At 36.0% G+C, this 20,967-nt stretch overlaps 1 protein-coding gene across 4 annotated transcripts in view; it reads left to right on the top strand.

Moving 5' to 3' along the window:
- The window catches only part of FKBP15 (FKBP prolyl isomerase family member 15), a 60,186-nt gene that overhangs the window by 11,775 nt on the left and 27,444 nt on the right, over positions 1-20,967 (top strand). For all 4 annotated transcript variants that reach the window (XM_079112576.1, XM_079112575.1, XM_079112574.1 and 1 more), the window contains exons 5-14: positions 4,542-4,616; positions 4,937-5,035; positions 7,545-7,694; positions 8,549-8,617; positions 9,690-9,836; positions 12,315-12,457; positions 13,259-13,316; positions 17,886-17,993; positions 20,264-20,366; positions 20,852-20,958. In XM_079112576.1, the coding sequence (XP_078968702.1) occupies positions 4,542-4,616; positions 4,937-5,035; positions 7,545-7,694; positions 8,549-8,617; positions 9,690-9,836; positions 12,315-12,457; positions 13,259-13,316; positions 17,886-17,993; positions 20,264-20,366; positions 20,852-20,958 (1,059 nt within the window). The remainder of the gene's footprint in view (positions 1-4,541; positions 4,617-4,936; positions 5,036-7,544; positions 7,695-8,548; positions 8,618-9,689; positions 9,837-12,314; positions 12,458-13,258; positions 13,317-17,885; positions 17,994-20,263; positions 20,367-20,851; positions 20,959-20,967) is intronic.

Below are 20,967 nucleotides of genomic sequence, written 5' to 3'. Positions count from 1 at the left end.
GGATTTTTTAAAAAAATTTGTTTGAATCAGAATCTAATAAGGTCATACATTGTGATTGGTTGCTGTATCCCTTAAATCTGTCATAATCCTATCAGGAGGAAATAATGATCATTTCTCTTATTTTTATATTATCAGCCATTGATGATTATTATCTAGATCTGTTGATTCACTAGGAGTTGCCATTTGGATTTAAAAAGTCTTGTAGTGGAACTTCACCATACTTTACCACCAGATAGGATGTAGCAGGCCTCTCCAACAATTATAAAGAAGTACATGAATTGGAAAAATTATACTTTAAAATTCATTGGAGTACTATGAAAATGTTGAAGACTAGATGAACTGAAATTTCAGAAAAGGAAGAGCCAATGAGATAACTGTTTCTTTTTCTTGAGTCTTTTGCTAGTTTTAGGTGTAGATTAGGTAGCAGGTATGGAGAAAAAAGAAATTGGAAAAATCAGAGGATCTCCAAACACAAGATCGTTTTTTTCCCTCAGGATATTTGCTAAGTACTGGGATGGTATGGAAGTCCAGGGGTTGTACCAGAAATACAGAGGGAAACTTCTGAGTCTCGTAGTATCTGGGAAATAAACTCCTTCTCCCCCCCCCCCACCCCCCCACCCTCTCTCTGCCTCTCTCTCTTTCTGTATCTCATTCCTTGGTATCCATGGGGATTTGTTCTAGGACCCCCCTGGCAGATACCAAAATCTGCATGATCAAGTTTCCTATTGGCCTAGGGCTGTATTTCTATGAATATCTTCCTATATACTTTAAACCATCACTAGGTTACTTACAACACCTAATATAATATAAATGCTAAATAAATAGTTGTTATATTGTTTACAGAAGATGATTTTAAAAGTCTATACATGTTTGGTGTGTACAAAATTTTTCCACCAAATATTTTTAATCCATGGGAACAGAACCCACAGATATGGAGGGCCAATATTTATTTATTTATGTATTTATATCTATCTATAAAAGAAAATTTGCCGTTTAACTATTTTAAATACACAGTTGAGTGGCATTAATTCTACTCACAATACTGAGCAACTATCACTACTCTTTCCACTTTTTCTTATCCCCAGCAGAAACTTAAACCATTAAGCATTTCCCCCATTCCTCCGTAATCTCCGATCTACTTCCTATTCCTAGGAATTTGCCTGTTCTAGATGCCTTATATAAGTGGAATCATATAATACTTGTCCTTTTGTGATTGACTTATTTCATTTAGCATAATATCCTCAAAGTTCATCCACATTGCAGTATGTGCCAATACATCACTCCTTTTCATAACTGACTAATATTTTGTTATATGACATTTTGTTTATCCATTGATCAGTTGATGAACATTTCCATCTTTGGCTGTTGTAAATAACGGTGCAATGAAATTGACACACAAGTACATGTTTGAGTTCCTATTTTCAGTTCTTTTGACTTCAAACATATTTCAGAGATACTGAGGGTGTGAGGGTTTGGTTCCAGACCATGACAATAGAGCAAATGTCTCAATAAGGTGAGTCACATGAGGGTTTTTTGTTGTTGTTTTTGCTGTTGTTTGTTTCCCAATTCTTGTTAAAGTTATGTTCACACTATCCTGTAACCTATTAAGTGTGCAATAACATTAAGTCTAGAAAAACAAATGTATATATCTTAACTGAAAATAGGAAAATGCTAATGATCTTCTGAGTCTTTAGCAAGTAATAATTTCTTTTTGCTGGTGGAGAATTTTGCCTCGTTGTTGTTAACTGACTGGTCAGGGTGACTGCTGTTGAAGGTGGGGTGGTTGTGGCAATTTCTTAAAATAAGACAGTGAAGTTTGCTGCATCAGTTCCTTTCATGAAAGATTTTTGTAAAATGCAAACTTTTGGATAGCATTTTATCCACACAACTTCTTTAAAAATTGGAGGCAGTCTTCTCAAACCCTGCTGCTGCCCTATCATCTAAGGTTATATAATCTAAATCCTTTGTTATCATTTGAACGATGTTCACAGCATCTTTATCAGAGGTAGATTCCATCTGAAGAAGCCTCTTTCTTTGCTCATTCATAAGAAGCAGCTCTCATCTGTTAATGTTTTATCATAAGATTACAGCAACTCAGTCACATTGTCAGGCTACACTTTAATTCTTGCTGTTTGCACCACATCTGCAGGTACTTCCTCCATGGAAGTCTGGAATCTCTCAAAGTCATCCATGAGGGTAAAATTGGCTTCTTCCAAACTCCTATTCCTATTGATATTTTGACACCCCCCACCTTTGAATCATGAATGTCATTAATGGCATCTCGAATGATGAATCCTTTCCAGAAGATTTTCAGTTTTCTTCATCCAGATCCATTGGAGGAGTCCCTATTTATGGCAACTGTAGCCTTACAAGATGTATTTCTTAAATAATAAGAATTGGAAGTCAAAAGTGCTACTTGATCTGTGTGTTGCAGATTGGATGCTGTTAGCAGGCATGAAAAAAAAAAATCTTTTTTTTTTTTTTTTTTTTTTTGTGGGAATCAAATCCAGGGCCTAGACATGCTAGGCAAGCCCTCTACCAGTAAGCTACACCTTCCCCAGCCCCAACAATATTAATTTAGTTATGGATCTCTGTCGTAGATCTTCAGAGACCAGGTACATTGTTAGGAATAATATTTTGAAAGGATTCTTTTTTTCTGAGTAGTAAGCCTCAACAGTGGACTTAAAATATTCAGTAAACCATGTTGTAAACAGATGTGCTATTATCTAGGCTTTGTTGTTTCATTATAGAACATGATTGAGTATATTTTGTATAATTCTTAAAGGGCCCTAGGATTTTCAGACTAATGCAAATGAGCATTAGTTTCAGCTTAAACTCATCAGCTGCATTAGCCTCTAACAAGAAAGCCAGGCTGCCCTTTGAAGCTTTGAAGCCAGGCATTGAATTTTCCTTTCTAGCTATAAAAGTTCTAGGTGGCGTCTTCTTCCAATAAAAGGCTGTTTGATCCACATTGAACACCATTGTTTTTATAGCCATTTTCATTAGTTATCTTAGCAGGATCTTCTGCAGCATTTGCTGCAGCTTCTACACATTGCTGCTTCACCTCACACCTGTATGTTATGGAGATGACTTCTTTCCTTAAACCTCATGAACCAAACTCTGCTAGCTTCAAACTTTTCTTCTGCAGCCTCCTTACCTCTCTCATTCTTTATACACTTGAAGACAGGACTTGCTCCAGATTACACTTTGACTAAGGGAATGTCATGGCTGGTTTCATCTTCTATCCAGACCACAGAAACCTCCTCCACAACAGCACTAAAGCTGTTCCACCTCATTAACATTTGTGTGTTCACTGGAGTAGCACTTTTAATTTCCTTCAAGAACATTTCCTTTGCATTTTCAACTTTGCTCTTTGGCCCATGAGGCCTAGCTTTGGCCACTCTGACTTTGAACAAGCTTTCCTTGATTCTGTGTCTATAACTTTTTGAGGAACTGTTAAATTATTTTCCACAGTGGCTATACTGTTGGGCATTCTTACATGCCCTGAAGGGTTATCGTTTCTCCACATCCTTGCCAATACCTTGTTATTTATTTTTTAATTTTGCCTTTCTAGTAGGTGTGAAGTGGCATTTTATTGTGCATTAAATTATTATTTTTTTTTTAATGCTGGGGGTTAAACCCAGGGCCTTGTATGCTTTTAGGTACCCCAACCCCTATGTAGAATTCTGTATCCACAAAAATATATTTTAAAAAAAAGGCAAGATAAGTTTGCCAACAAAAGCTGAGAGAATTTGTTGTCCACAGATTTGTACTGTATGAAATATTAAAGGAAACTGTGTAGGTTGAAAGAAATGAATGTCTGTGGACTCCAGACAGCATTTATGCATTGTGTTCGCGGAAGCACTCTTCACAGTAGCCTCTGACTGGAAACAACTTAAAATGAAGCAGGAGAAAGGATGAATAGATATGGTATATTCATAGAAGAGAATACATGACATATATGACAATGAAAGAGAACAAAGATCTGGTATATGAAGTAACAAGGCTTAATCTTACCTTGTGAGCAAAAGAAGCAAGACAAGAGTACACACTAGCCTCCCATTCATATGTGTTTAAGAATAGCAAAATCAGTATAGAGGTCACGGTACCTCAGTGTAGGTATTATTAATAGGAAGGGTCTTGAGAGAGCTTCTAGAGTATTGGAAGTACTCTCCCATATGTATGTGTAAAAATTCATTGAGTTGTATATTTAAGATTTGTGCAATTTACTATTACAATTTTCTGCAGTTGAAAAAAATTGTGTTTTCTTTTAAGCAACAAGTCAATTACCTCTTATTCTCCACTTGTATGAATGAAAACACTGACAAAGATATTGCTTATTACAGTTAAAGAGTAAGGCCAAAATTAGAAGAAATAAACTGACTATAAGAAGATATAATTTAAAACCTGAACCTGTAAGAGGTGAACAGAGTTTTGAGTTTTGTAGGTATATGAAGCACAGCCCTGTGTCTTACTACTGGTTTTATATTGCTTTTTAACTTGTTTTCTTTTCATTTTCTGCCCATTTTGCTTGAATACAGTATAAGATTCTTCTTTATATCAGTCAACAACAACCTGTTACTGTTGCTAGAATTCATCTGAACTTTGAGCTAATGGTAAGACTTCCCATATTGGAATCATTAGCTCCTTTGGGATTGGTTTGCAGGAGAGATGAGTCTGAATATACCTGGTAGAAATTAGATCCACTGCTTCAGCCCTGGGCATCTGTAACAGAGCCTTTCAGAAAGGTCTCTTGGCTACCTTCTGGGAATGGGGACTGAGGAATGATGGGTCGGGGTGGGAGGGAAGAAGAAAGGTCCCTGATTCCTCCCTTTGGGTTTACCTGAGTTGAGTCCTTGTCTATGAACTTATGTGGTTAGATTTTCCCACTATGCAGCTTGTGGTTGAATTATCTTAATATTTCTCCTCTTCCCAGGTTCGGCCCAATAACTATAGCACCTTTTATGATGACCAGAGACAAAACTGGTCCATCATGTTTGAGTCGGAAAAAGCTGCCATGGAGTTCAATAAGCAGGTGACACCATCATACTTTTTCCTGTGTGAAGACAGAGCACTTGTTTGGGGTCTGCCTTAATTTTAGGAAAATACATGGCAAACCTATAACTGTTGTCTTGCTAGTGAAAAGCATAAGAAACCCACTAAATTTGTCACTTTAGCTTATTGCATTTTAGGAAAATAATAGCAATTCTTATTGAAATTGCTTGGTGAGTTTTTTTAAGAGAAAAAAAAGCTAAATATAAGCTTACTTAATGAAAACATTTTTGCTACATTAATTATCTCAAGGAATAATTACAAATCTTAAAGTGTTTTGTTATCACATATTCATCATAGAAAATGTAGAAAAGCATTTTAAAAATCACTCAGTCTCACTACCCAGAGTAACTACTAGTAATATTACATTTCCTTTTTATATATGCATAATGTACATAATAGATGTACTTCTTTAAGAGTTCCATATTTTGCTTATTTTATTTAGCAATGTATAAAAGAGTCTTTTCCCACCTCATGAAAAAATTGTTTGGAAGCATTATTGAAGCTGCAAAATATGGATATTGTCTGCTTATGGTTTAAATGTGCCCATCCTCCAGAAAATGTGTATTGAAACTTAACCACCAAAGTGATGGTACTAGGAGGTGGGGCCTTTAGGAGGGGGGTCCTTGGGAGGTGACTTGGATATGAGGGCTCTGCAGTCATGAATGGGATTAATGCCCTTGTTAAAGAAGCTTCAGTGGTCTGCCTCCTCCTTCTGTACCAAGACACTCTTAGTCAATTTGGGCTACTATAACAAAGTACCAAAGACTAGATGGCTTTATGAACAAGAGAAATTTATTTCTAATGACTGTGGAGGCTGGAAGAACAAGACCAGGATCTCAACATGATTGGGATCTTGTGGGCCCTTTTCTGAGTTGCAATTCGCTATAAAAAGGGAGAGTTCTTTGGAGTCCCTTGCCTATTTTTTTTTCCCTTTTCTATTTTTTTTCTTTTTTTTTTTTGGAGGTTCTGGGGATTGGGGATTGAATGCTGGGGTATCCTACCACTGAGCTACATCCCCAGCCCTTTTTATTTTGAGACGGGTCTCACTAAGTTGCTGAGGCTGGCCTCAAACCTGTGATTCTCCTGCCTCAGTCTTCGGGAGTACAGGTGTGCCCCACACTTGGCTCTGGAGTCTCTTTTGTAATGGCTCTTACCCCATTTACCAGGGCTCCACTCGTTACTTAATCACCTTCTGAAGGTCCCATCTCCTAATACCATTACATTGGGGTTAGGATTTCAACATATGAGTTTGGGGAGGACACAGACGTTTAGTATATAACGGATATTCCTGAATTTATTTCACCATTTCTTTGGTTTTAGAAATTTTAGGTTGTTTTCAGCCTCTGAAATAAATATACTATGTATTGTGAGCATTTCTAAAATATATGTCTGTATCCTCTTTTTCCCTCACGTATTTCCAGAAGTGAATTATTGGGTCAAATTATTTTCAAATTCTGAACAGACTCTGACACACTGCTTTTTAGAAAGATTTTACTATTTCACACCCATTTTAGTTCTCTCCCTATGTCTTCACTAGCATTTAGAATGATCCTTTTTCCTTTTTGTCTTATTCACTTTGTCTTATTCATCTTGTAGAAGATGATATCCTATTGTTTTAGTTAGTATTTATCTGATGGCAATAATAAAACTTTTTAAAAGAAAATGAGTAGCAAGTTTATAATATGTGTTAAAACATTGACTATAGAATAATTATTTACATAGACACAAATATGTGTCTTTTTTTTTTAAATATTTTTTAGTTGTTGATGGACCTTTATTTATTTTTATGTGGTGCTGAGGATCAAACCCAGTGCAAACCCATGCTAGGCAAGCCATCCACCACTGAGCCACAACCCCAGGCCCCTGATTTCTTTATTTAAGATTTATGCTAAGATAATACAGCCAATCCTGTAAGTGATAGTGATGAGAATTCTGGGAATACAACTTTGTTTTGTCTTTAGGAGTACCTTTTGAAATTATTTAGAAACTCCCCTTTCTTTCATAGGTTCCTAATGCTGACACTGTAAATCAGTGTAGTAATCACAACTAATATTTATAGAGTACTTACTGTTATTTCCCAGGTGTGCTGACAAGTACCCTATTTATAACTCATTTCATTTTCATAACCACCCTATAAGATAGGTGAAGCCTTTTTTTTTTTTTTTTCTTCATTCTACAAAGGGGACTCTTGGGTACGTGGGGATTAATTTATTTTGCCACAGCAGAGTTAAGAACTGACAGCACCTGGATTTGTCCCAGACAGTTGCTTAGGCACTTTGAGTTTTGAAGAGATTACTAACTTTGGAATGCCATATTCTTAGGCACTTTGATTCCTGGCAAGATTACTGACTTTGGAATGGCTCACTTCTAAACATGTAACCTGTTTGGTAGTGGATGCAGCTGTTTGAAAAAGAGGATTGGCAATAATGATTCCAATGAGTATTTTGAGTTTAAACCAAATTAATGTGACTTCGATTTTTGTCTTGCAGGTGGGCATTGCCAAGTGCAACAGCACCTCTTCCTTGGATGCAGTGATCTCTCAGGACCTCATTGTGGCTGAGGGCCCTGGTGTGGAAGTTGGAGATTCTTTAGAAGTGGCCTATACTGGCTGGCTCTTTCAGAATCATGTGCTGGGCCAGGTAAGAGAATGTACCCTGCAAGTACATGTAAGTATGAGGGCTATTCGTGTGGAAGGGATTATTAGTGAATTGCTGCTATTGGCAAATAGAATTCTTTCAGGAGCCCTTCTTAGTCACTACAGCTGCTTTGGGGGCACATTCATGAAATAACAATTTATAAAATCTGCTTGGTGCCACTCTCTTCTACTCAGGATAGTATAAACCAGTTTTCCAAGTATCATTTTTACCAGTTGTTCATATGTGTCTTGTCCTCCCACATAAGTTTTAAATTGAATGTGGTCTTATGGGATTAGATCTTACTTTTTAGACCCTCCTCATAGTTTTTCTTACAGCAGATACAGTAAATACGTTGGGCTTGTGTTTTGATATTGTGAAGCTATCAAAGACAGTGTGACATAACAAAGATCTTTAGATTATGACTTTATTACTTTAAAAATGTGAACGCAACTCCCAGTTTTATCCTAAATTGACCTCAATCAAGCCACTTAAGCTCTTAATTCCTTTTTTCCATTTTGGAATGGAGGTTAATGATCCACTTATTCTATTTACTTAGCAGGATTGGCATCAGCATCAAATGAGATAATTTATTTGAAAATGCTTTATGGATGAAAAACACTTAAATACACAGTGATAGAAATTTTTTTCTAATGTGGGACATTGTTGTCCCTGAGATATTCATCATGATAATACCTTTTAACCAATATGTGGCACCATCTTTTCAGATTAAGAATCTGAAAATATTCATATTATATTTGACATTCCCTATTCAAGAAGTACTGATACATAATTGAATGTCTTAATGATTTTTATTATTTTTTAATTAACTGACCTCATTTTCTATGATTGAACTGCAGGTTTTTGACTCTACTACTAACAAAGATAAGTTGCTTCGCCTGAAATTAGGATCAGGAAAAGTCATCAAGGTAAAGACCTAACTGTAGTTTGGAACTTAGACTAAATTTTGTGGCATTTCTGACCTGGATATATCTTCTGAGAGTACGGAAATACTTGGTTGAAATACTTGGTTGAATAGCAGGAAGGCAAAAAGGTGTTACATTCTCTGCATCTGGGAGATTTTTACCTATGAGACTCTATATTGAAGATGGGTACATTTGTTTTCTGTAACTCCTACCCTTTCTTTCTCATCTTGTAGCTCTGAAAATTATTACATCCTTCCTATAGCCTAACAGGGAAAAATGAAACTATTTCCTCTAGAAGTGTGTGGTAATGGGTTGATTCTCATGTGCCTGGTTTGCTTTACAAGCACGACATTACAGGAGAAGCTCTATGATTGGAATCTCAGACCTGGGTTCAAGTTGTGAATTTTGTCTTTACCAACTGGGCAGGTGTTTTATAAAATAAAGAATATCTTACACACGTTTTATGATGATGCACTGTACTGTATTCACTCATTCATGTGGCAAAATATTTTTCTCCATTGCTTTGTTTATGACTACTTTTCCCAGAATTCTTTGGAGACCTTTTCCTGTAAGACATGATCCTTGAAGCAAGACAGATCTCATGTTGAATCATACATAGCTCAACAACTTATTTACTGAATAATCTTGGGCTAGTTACTTAACTTGCAAAAACCTCAGATTTCTCACATGTAAATTGGGAATAATACTATCAATTTTATGAGACTTGGGGGATTAAACAAAATAATGCATGTAAGACAATCATAGTACCTAGAAAACATATATAATAGCCTTTATTTCTCACTTATTGTTATTTATTCTTCCCATTTTCTCTCATCTTCTAAGATAAGTATATTTCATTCAACCCCAGATATGCCAGGTTTCACTAGTAATTTTAGAAACTAGATTCTAGATATTTTTTATAACCAACATGGAGGATAGTTGAACTTGACCTCTGGAAGCATAGTCTAAACCTTTTGAAAGTGAACAAGTGAAAACTGACAACTCCTGTACTTCACTTTGTCTTTTATGAGGAGTTTCTTGTCTGATAAGCCTCCCTCATCTCTTATTCCTAAAGGGCTGGGAGGATGGAATGCTGGGAATGAGAAAAGGAGGAAAGAGGTTGCTTATCATCCCTCCAGCCTGTGCTGCTGGCTCTGAAGGGGTAATAGGCTGGACTCAGTCGACGGACTCAATCCTGGTGTTTGAAGTGGAGGTTAGGCGGGTAAGTAAAACTGCTTTGTTGTGTTTGATGAGTCCTTTGAGTATTTTTTTGCTAGTTAAATAAGATGAATAACTAAATCAATATGTTTGAAGGTTCTGAAGAAATAAATTTCTTTTGAAAAGTGGAAATGATATAGCTGAAAAGAGCAATAACTCTGGAATCTAAAGACTAAGGTTTATGTTCTTCCTGGTCCTCTATTCAGAGTCTGAAGAGGTGTGACTTCAAGTAAATGACTTCTCCACACTAAACTTCTTTTAATTTTGTCCATAAAATAATGGTTTCTCCCCTATTTACACACCTTTTGACTTAGTGATTCAATGGCTACAAATTTATCCTATCAACATATGTGTATATGGGCTGGGGTTGTAGCTCAGTAGTAGAGCACTTGCGTAGCATGTGTGAGGCATGGGTTCAGTTCTTAGCACCACATATAAGTAGATTAAATAAAGATCCATTGATAACTAAAATAATATTTTAAAAATATATGTATATATTTACATGAGCATGTACATATACATCATATATATTTATATGTGTATATGTTTTCCTTCCTCTAATACATTGTTATAATCATAAAAAACTGGAACCCACCTAAGTGTGCATCATTAAAAGACTGGCTATTTTATGGTGGGGTTGTTTGTTTTTTTACTTTTTTCATAGAATAGACTTTTTATGGGCCTCTTAAAAAACATCCAAAACCTATTGTTAAGTACAAGAAGCAAGTTGCAGAGCAGCATGAGTGGTCTGATCTCATGGTGTGACCATACATAGTTATGCATCTTTATATACACAGGCTTATATACATAGATGTGTATACACATATACACAGCAAGATGCATGTATACACATGCATTCATAGAACAGTTCTGGAAGCTTTAAAAGAAACGATTATTTTTCCCCAAATAATGGAATGGAGTTCAGAAACTAACTTTTTTGTACCCTAGCTTTTAGTAGCATCTAAAAACTTTATGAAAATATATAATTTCTCTAATAAAATAGCAACAAGTTGTGGTTAATTAAGACTGACTCCTCCCTCCAAATGACCCTGCTTGCTTTACACTGTGATGATTAGGTTTAAATATGATAGTGTTGGTGGCTGTAAACTGTAAAGTACAATGCAGATAGTTTATAGTTACATCTTTGTTGTGGCTCTTACCCTGCCACAACACAATAAGAATGTGCTGTCCTCTATGTCTGTGCTAATTGGACACCTTTGAACCAGTCTAGCTCTTTTTCAATAACATGCTCCCAGCTGCCTTTTTTTTTTTTTTTTTTTTTTTAACAGCTTTTCTATTCTTTCTCCATTTTCCTTTGAGTTTGAGGAAGTCATGGATGATGGTGGGTAACAAGTCCACATGAATCTATCAAGACTGCATTTTGTAGACATAAGAAAAAATTTTCTATTTTACCAATAGTCCAAGAACTATAGTTATATATGCATATTAAATTGACAAGGATGACAGAGATTGTTATTGCTGAGAAAGATTTATACATTGCTTGTGGTATATGAATTAGCTCACTTTGGTGGGAAGTTTAATGGTATTTATTAAAAGCCCTAAAAGAACATATCTTTTATTTTTTTTGAGTATCAGGGATTTAACTCAGGGGCACTCAACCATTACACCACATCCCCAGCCCTTTTTTGTATTTTATGTAGAGACAGGGTCTCACTGAGTTGCTTAGTGCCTCGTTAAATTGCTAAGGCTGGGTTTGAACACCAATCCTCCTGCCTCAGCCCCCTGAATTGCTGGAATTATAGGCGTGCGCTACCACGCCCAGCTGAGCATATTTTTTATATAATATTTTAACTTTAGGGAATTTATACTTTAGAAATATTGATCATGTGCAAAGATGTAGAAATAAAGCTACATAGAAGCATTACTTATGATAGAAATAAGATGAATGTCTAATATTGAGGCACTGGAAAGTATATTTTGCAATGGCATAAATATTTATGATTTCCATTCCAAAAATCAATCCTTTGGAAACTTTTCCTTATGGATCATGGCAGAAAAGGGAATGACCCTTTTCTGAAGTCATATTAATAAAGTATTAATATTCGTGGTCTAAGGAAGCACTAAGTTAGATTAAGGATATCTGCAAAACTCTGGAAGAAAAATTGAGAAAGGGGTGTAAATACAAGTTAGATGTACTCGTCTGTAATTAAAAATAAAATTGGAAATTAAGATTTAGTGACCTGGAAACATGTTAATATGTCAGTGAGTGAACAAAGCAGGTTACAAAACAGTGTGGCCCCATGTTTGTAAAAAATACAAAATACACATCACACACATACACAGATAATATAATGGTAGTTGAAGTGTAAGAGATCATGACCTTATCTTTTTTTCTAAATCTTCTGATTTGCCTACAATGAACAGGCGATGGCTTGTGTGATGAGGAATAAGAAAAATGAGAGATGTGTGGAGGGGAAAAGATACCTGCAGCCTGTTCCACCTGTGCTGGTTCTTTCCCTAGGTGAAGTTTGCCAGAGATTCTGGCTCTGATGGGCAGAGTGTTAGTTCTCGGGATTCCGCGGCCCCTTCTCCCATACCTGGTGCTGACAGCCTTTCTGCTGATCCTGTTGTGTCACCACCCACATCGATGCCTTTCAAATCAGTGTAAGACACTGGAGTTGTATCAAGCTCTTTTAGTGTTCATAAAAATGATTCCTAGAGGAGTTCAGAAATAGGGACATAGTTAAAAACTATGGTACTGGGCAGGACTGGAGCTCAATGGCAGGGTACTTGCTTAGCACTTGTGAAGTACTGGGTTCGATCCTTAGGATCACATAAAATTAAACAAATAAAGGCATGTTGTCCATCTACAACTATTAAAAATTTTTTAAAAACTACAGTACTTTTCATTATCTGAAAAAATGGAATCAGGGAAACAATTTGTGTCAGATTTTTCTGACAGAGTATTAACATTCATAGTCTGTAGAAGCACTAAGTCAGATAAGGATACCTGCAAAACTTGCTCAAGAAAATTGAGCAAGGAGCATAAATACAAAACATATACTCATGGAAAAAATATAAATAATAAGTATTTGAATTGGAAGTTGTTTATCTTCACTAACATTTGAAGATTATGAAAACGAAAGAAGAGCTACAATTCTGAGTTGTTTTCATATTTTATAGTACTAGTTCTTGAACCTAGGGAGCTCTACTGTTGAGCTATATCACCAGCCCTTTTTTGTTTTTGAGATAGAATTTCACTAAGTTGCCCAGGCTGGCCTTGAACTTTTGATGGTTTGTCTCAGCCTCCCAAATTATTGGGATTACAGGCATGTGCCACCATGCTTTGCTTAAAATCTGTTTTATAGCTGTTAGATTGGCAAACATTTTCAAAAACAATTTGATTGTCTAGTATAATCTGGATTTGTGATTATGGATTTGTGATTATGTTTTATTTGCTTTCAGGGAGCCGGGTTTTCGTACCAAATCTAACTCCCTCGGTGAACAGCTTACAGTCAATACAGTAAGTATAAGAGTCTGTTTCCCTCAACCCCCAGCAGATAGAGGTTTCATATTCCTAGGATGACAGTGGTGAGTCAGGCCCATTTAACTCCGACTTGGCATTTAGTATACATAGACCCTGTGGTATGTGGTATGTGGTATGTGGTATGCTTCTGTATGCACTAACCGGTTCAAAGTGCTATCTTTAGAATGGAGAGTATGTACCCCTGAAAGTACACAAGATGATCTCGTGGGGAAAGAAAGAAATAGTCATAACTTTCTCTTTTATTATTTTTCAACTATAAATATCAGACATTAAATTTATTTACAGGAATTAGTAGTACTTTTATGTGTATGATCTATTGATAGACATATTCAGAATTATGTGCTCATTTTTTCTTAACCAATGGGGATACATAATAAAAAAAAGTTTGATACCTCAAGAGAGGAGAGAGGACTAGTTGTATAAACCATATCCACACAGTAGAATACCATGACCTACAGACTATAAAACACTGTCATGTTTCATGTGCCTAGGGTTTTCTAGATTAGAGGGGAAAAAAATGTTGAGAACCCTTGATTTAGGTTAGAAATCAGTGGTTACTTTATTTATTTTCTCCTATGTGGGAGTCAGTGTAGTTTAGCTTGGGATTTTGCATAGACAGACCTGAGTTAAAATCTTGATACTTTATTTTATACTGTTGATGGGATCGTAAATTAGTACAACCACTACAGACACCAGTATGGAGGCTCCTCAAAAGACCCAGCTATACCACTCCTTGATATTTATCCTAAAAAATTAAAGTCATCATACTACAGTGATACATGTATACCCATGTTCACAGCAGCACAATTCACAATAGTCAAACTATGGAACCAGCCTATGTGTCCATCAACAGATGAATGGATGAAGAAAATGTACACACACACACACACACACACAAAAATGGAGTTTTATTCATCTATAAAGAAAAATAAAATTATGTCATTTGCTGGAAAATGGATGGAACCTGAGACCCTTATGTTAAGTGAAATAAGCCAAATTCAGAAAGTTGGGAGTCATATGTTGTTTCTCATATGTGGAAGCTAGAGAGGAAAAAGGGAAAGAAAGGTGGTGGTGGGGAATCTCATAAAAATTGAAGGGAGATCAGTAGAATTAGAGGAAAGGGACGAGGGGATGCGGGGGAGGGCGGAAGGGGGAAGTGCGGGGGAGTGATGTTGGTCAAATTATATTGTTATATTACGTGCATGTATGAATATGTAACAGCAAATTCCACCATTATATACAACTATAATGCATTAATTTAAAAAAGTGGGAAAATATCTTGATTCTTATAAGCATGGGACCTTGAGAAAATTATCTAATTTCTCTCATCCTCATCTTCTTTATTATGAAAATGGAAATAATATCTGAAGCCTTCTTTTACAGCTCTTTTGAGGGCTAGAAATATTTGTAAAGCTCTGCACTCAGAGCCTATGTGAAGCATATCTTTAATAGTGGTAGTTGTGATTATTATTAGGAGAATGACATTGGGTGGGGGAGGGATCATTGATTAAAATACATTCAATTTTAGGAATACTATTATTAACTTCTAAAAAATTGATTTAAGCTTTTTATTACCTGTGTAAATCAAAACTAGCACACTCAAGCAATTAGGCATAGAATGAAAATGCTAACAATTGTCTTCATTATCTTATTGAGGTAGTCAAGAATGAAAGTTTTTAGTTTGATATATTTATCAGTATAAAAGTGAGGGGAAACCCAGTGTGGGAATGACTAAGTTTAGAGCTTTGGGAATTATAAAGTGACTTTTTCTGTAATTTTACTCTGTGTTACTTATGAACCATTTGGATTTGATCTGTTTTGTGGGCAGGTCTGCTGGTTTAGGAATTAGGCTGTGGTATAAATTTCTACCTGATCCAGATCTCCTGGGATGGTTGCTTTTTGACTGGTTTTGGCAATATTTAAGTAGATCAGCTCTTCCTATGTCTGGACCCTTTCAGTCAGTGGGATGCCAACTCAGATACTTTGGACATTCTAACTTAAGAAGTTATAAGATTTTACTAAAATAGGACCAGATTTTTGAAATTTTGGTCATGTGACATTCTCAAATTTATATAAAAAGTAGAAGCATGTTCAATTTGATATTAAAAGGAAGGAAATTGTAGCAGCCTTTGATTTTTCTTAATCCCTGTTGGAGGGCTGAAACTTTGTACCTGAATAACCTGTTTAGCATTCAGAGTACTTTTTAAGATGCCTTAAATAGGAAAAATCATTTTTTTGTTTGTTTGACAAAAGTAGGGAACAAGGAGTCCATTCTACAACTAATTAGATCTGTATTTCAGGAAAACCTACCAACTTGTTCTTTTTGTTTCAGTTTGTGAGATTATTCTTTTTTTAAATATAATTTTATTCCTTTCAATGAGTTTAAATAAAGAAATTTGGAACAAAAAAAACATAGTGTATTCAAAGAGGAATATTACGTAGTTAATCCTAGGCTTTCTCTACTACTTATTTTCTGTGACCTTATGCAACTTAGCTTCTCTAAACTTCATTTTTATTTCCTCATCTGTAAAATGCAGATACCAATATTGAAGAGTTTTTTTATGATTTTTAAGTAAAATAATGCTTATGGAGTTTTTAGTGTTGTGTATGCCATACTGTAAGAGGTCAATAAAGACTTAACTTGTGATCCTCCTGCTTAGTTTTCTCAAACCCTATTTTGCCTGTTTATGTTCATCCCAAAGCAGAAATTATTAAGCAAACAGTTGGTTTGATACATGTAAACAGTGATCCCATAAAGCCTGAAGACTAAACCAAAGAATCAGAAGAAAAAAAAAAATCATAATCTCAGATATTTGAACAGTCACAATAATTTTTGCAGTGTGGATTTTATTGTACTCTAGCCACAACTATTCTTGTTACCTATTTCTTCAATAACTTCTGGTAGACTAATCACCTTCAACTTTTTTTTCCTGTTTTTTATACTTTTGTTCTGGTGGAGTTTTTGTTGTTTGTTTTTTGTTTTTGTTTTTGTTTTTGTTTTTGCAGTACTGGGGATTGAACTCAGGGGCACCACTGAGCTACATGCATTCCCAGCCCTTTGTATACCTATTTTTATTTTGAGACAGGGTCTCTTTAAGTTGCCCAGCTGGCTTGGAACTTGAAATCCTCCTGCCTCAGCCTCCTAAATAGCTGGGATTACAGGCTGTACCACAACAACACTGGCATAACTTTGTTCTTTGAAATTGAGGCCAAATTTGCATAATGTAAAATTAGCCATTTTTATGTTTATTTATTTTTTTTTTACTGGGATTGAACTCAAAGGCACTCAACCACTGAGCCACATCCCCGGCCCTGACAGGGTCTCACTGAGTTTCTAAGCACCTTGCTTTTACCGAGGCTGGCTTTGAACTTGCAACCCTCCTGCTGCAACCTCCCGAGCCTCTGAGATTACAGGCATGTACCACCTCTCCTGGGCTTTCTTTTCATTTTTACATTTACATTTTTTTCTGTTTTGAATAGGTAATTCATATGGCAATCATCAGAACACTATAGTGAGATACACATTGCAAGGACTCACTCCTATTCCTGTTCCCATCTACCCTATTCCATCTCACACCCCTTAGGTAACTGCCATTACTACTTTTTTTTTTTTTTTTTTAACCCAGGGTCTCTTAACCACTGAGCCTCATCCCCAGCCCTTTTTTGTATTTTATTTAGAGACAAGGTCTTGCTGAGTTTCTTAGGCCTTGCTAAGTTGCTGAGGCTGGCTTTGAAATCAGCAATCCTCCTGCTTCAGCCTCCTGAGCTGCTGGGATTACAGGTGTTCACCACTGTGCCCAGCTACTACTTTCTTATATATTCTTTCAATGTTTCTTTATACAGGGGCAATAAAATGAAAATACATGCTTTATTCCTCCCTACTCTCACATACAAAATAGCATACTATGTACATTAAATAGTATCTTCCCATGTTGGTGCATAAAGAGCTTTCTCTTTCTTTTTTTTTAAATGTAGATCACAAAACTATTGTGTTGCGTGGATATGGTTTATGTAACTAGTCCTCTCTCCTGTCTTGATGTATCATATATTATGTACCTCCATTGGTTAAGAGAGATGAGCACATGATCCAAATATATCTATCAACAGAGTATATGCATAAAAGTACTATTAATTCCTATAAACAAACTTAATGTCTGATGTTTATAGTTGAAAAATAATAAGAGAGAAGATTGTAACCATTTCTTCCCTCAGGAGATCATCTTGTGTACCTTCAGGTATGTACTCTCAATTCTGAAGACACACTTTGGGCCATTTAGTGGATATAGAAACTTTTAGCACAGGACCTGTGTATAGTCAAGCCAAGAGAACGGGGAGGGAGAAGGGGAGGGAAAGGGGAAGTACTGGAGACTAAATTAGAGCAAATTATATTCCATGCTTTTATAATTATGTCAAAATGAATCCTAATGTTATGTATAACTAAAAACACTAAAAAAAAAAAAAAAAAAGAAAGAAAAAAAGAAATAGAGCTGTCTGAAGGTAAGAGACTTTAGTCACAATGATTTGTGTGGTTTTCTTTCTTTTTAGAGTCCTGATACAGTCAAGGCCAAGTTGATCTCTCGAATGGCTAAAATGGGCCAGCCCATGCTGCCCATTCTTCCACCACAGCTGGATTCCAATGACTCAGAAATTGAAGTATGTCCCCCTGACTTTATTGAAACCAGAAGTACAAAGATTTTCATCTCCTTTTCTTTGGTTAAAATGATTGCATTTTAGGCCTCTAATCCAGAATATTATTTAAGAGAGTTTATATGCAAAAATGATAGGTTGGTCTTGATTCGTATGTTTCAAATCTGATAAATACTTTCCCTGAGAAATGAAGTAATTCCATACATCCACCACACGACTTAGGCAGTGTAAAGTAGCTATACTGAACTGCATTTGCTAGAATTTCTGTTGTCTGTGAAGATTAGTCATTAGGCAGCAGGACGCCCAACCCAAAACAGGTGCTCAATTCTTATTTGTAAGTCGAATGTTTAGATCCTTTTGGGGAATGTTTAGATCCTTTTAGGAAATGTTATTCTTCCCACTTGTGCTGTCTGGTACTTAAAGGTCAAACTCTTAAGTCTTTTGACTTTGAATGTGGTATTTTTGTTTTTTTTATGTAGAAGTTCAAGAATTTTGAGATCATATCTATCGATTTTCTCTCCTTTTTTGCTTTTGACTTATGCTTAGAGGGCCTTCCCACTTTCAGATATTAGAAACATCCTATTTTTTAGAACCGTTTATTTTTTCATATTTAGATTTGCATTTTTAGTCTGCCTAGGATGTAGTGTATGTTATGATCTGAAATGACTTAATTTTAACTTATTTCTTTACCCAGTGGCAAAGCTCCTTATTGAATAACACCACACTTTCTTCCTCTTCTTTTTCTTTTTTTTTTTAATTTTGGTCATAGATATACACAATATCTTTATTTTTTTATGTGGTGCTGAGAAGTGAACTCTGTGCCTCATACATGCTAGGCAAGCACTCTTCTACTGAGCCACAACCCCAGCCCAATAAAACCATCCTTTCTTAATTAAATTGAAATATGTAAGAGATTGAATTTAAAAAAAAAAAAAAGTTTTAAGATAAAGATAAAGATTGATGGATCTTTATTTTGCTTATTTTTATGTGGTGCTGAGAATGAAATACAGTGCCTCACACATTCTAGGCAAGTGCTCTACCACTGAGCTACAACCCCAGCCCAAAAGATTGATTCTTTAGGATTTTTTTCCTTTGATGTAAAATGAAGAAAAGATAATGTTCTTGAAAAAAATGTATGAAATAGATTTTATTTTTTATAATTTTGTTTTCTTTCTTCTGGGCAAGCTCTTACTTAGAGCTTAACATTTTAAAGATGAGAGGATTTCTGAGGAATATTGTTTTCTTATGGTTTATCTGGTTTCTGGAAATGAAATTTGAATAATATGATATTCTTATTTAAAATTTAAAGTGCTACTTATTTGTTGTAGAATAATTTAAAATTATAAAGAAAAATATTAATAAAAAGGTATTCTTAATAAATTGCTTTGCAACCTGATTTTTTAATGTAATGTTATAAACATCTTTATTAATATCAGTAATATAAATAAATAATGCAAAGCATTATTGCCTTTAAAGGTAACCCACATTTCTATAATCTCAATTTATCATAATTCCTTTTTTCCACTGTTAAACATTTAATTTGATTTAGAGAGGTAATGATCTAAAACCAGGATGCTTTTCCAGAAGTCTATCAGGGGGTGAGAGGAAGTTCTGAAGTAAAAGAATGGCCAAGAGATTTCAGCCCTTGAACTACAGTATAGCAGAATTTTGTGCCTCAGGATTTTCTGTTCCTTACATGAAACGTGAAGATATAGAATAACTTCATTTAGAGTTATAGCTTTGGTTTTATAAAAAGAAAGAATGCAGAAAATAATGTAAAACTATATTACCACAAATCAGCATGTTAACAAGGGTCAATGACTCTATCCAATTTTCATTGGGTGCTTGAGGCCTATGGAAATTATTTGGCAGAAGAGAAGAAGCTGGATTATTTTGGGGTTTTCTTACAAGAGACCTCTCTATTGCAGGAACAGACCAGATCAGTCAAGGTAACTGCTGGTTTGGGAAACTATACATATCGGAGAGCTGGCTGCTGGAGTTTGGCTGCTTCTGAAATATCAACAACAGAATGTTTCTGGAAATTAGCTGTATTTAATTATTTGCTATGGTTTTCATGGAGAAGAGCTCTTCCTCTATTGCATAATTGAGTGCTTCCTCCCCACAACCCACACGCTCAGCTCCTGGCTTTTTGCTTGCATTTCCTTCCTCTCCTTTGCCTGTAAACTCTGTGCTAGATGTAGGTTTAGGGTAGACAGTCAGGCTCAGTCATCAGTTAAGGGTCCACACATAGTGACCAAACCTCATACCCATTTCAGGATGTGAATGCTCAGCGAGGAGTTGGACAACCCCTGGTGACTCCATCTGTCCAGCCCTCTCTTCAGCCTGCTCATCCAGTGTTACCACAGATGACTTCACAGGGTAAGAAAGGAACCTCTCTGAGGCTCTGTGCCCTTGAATTGGGTCAGCACCAAAATTGTCATCACTGTTCCTTAGATAGTTAGACTGTGTTGTTTTTGTACTGAGGACTAAGCTGGAGTGCAAAATTTATTCGTTGGTCCCTGGGTAAGGCATTTTCAGATCCGGAGATGTGTTTGGCTTTCTTATCATGACTTGTGCTGCATTGCATTGTCAGTTTTGGAAGTGTGCACTCAGCTATTGAAACATCTGCCTGTGTGTTATCGTATACATCCTGTCAGCTGATGGGATCAAAGGTCTGAGTCAGATGCATGTGAGAATACTGTTTCCTTCCACTGGCCCATTGCTGGGACACCAGTGGAGTTCATTTTCAGAGACTAGGTGAGGAAGTGGTCGAGTCTGAAGCATGGGGGTATGGAAGGTTCTAGTTTACCTTTGTACCAAGAAGTAAAGGGGGCTAACAGTGAAAATGTCTTGCTTTATCTTAGCCCCTCAGGCATCTGTTTCTGGGCTCCAAACACCTGCTGCTGCCTTAATGCAAGTTGCATCTCTTGATTCCCACTCAACTGTGTCTGGAAATGCCCAGTCCTTTCAGGTAACATCA

The sequence above is a fragment of the Sciurus vulgaris genome (assembly GCF_902686455.1).
Source record: "Sciurus vulgaris genome assembly, chromosome: 15".
Classification (NCBI taxonomy): Eukaryota; Metazoa; Chordata; class Mammalia; order Rodentia; family Sciuridae; genus Sciurus; species Sciurus vulgaris.
Note: the sequence above shows the minus strand (reverse complement) of the source record. Positions and strands in the feature narration are given on the sequence as shown.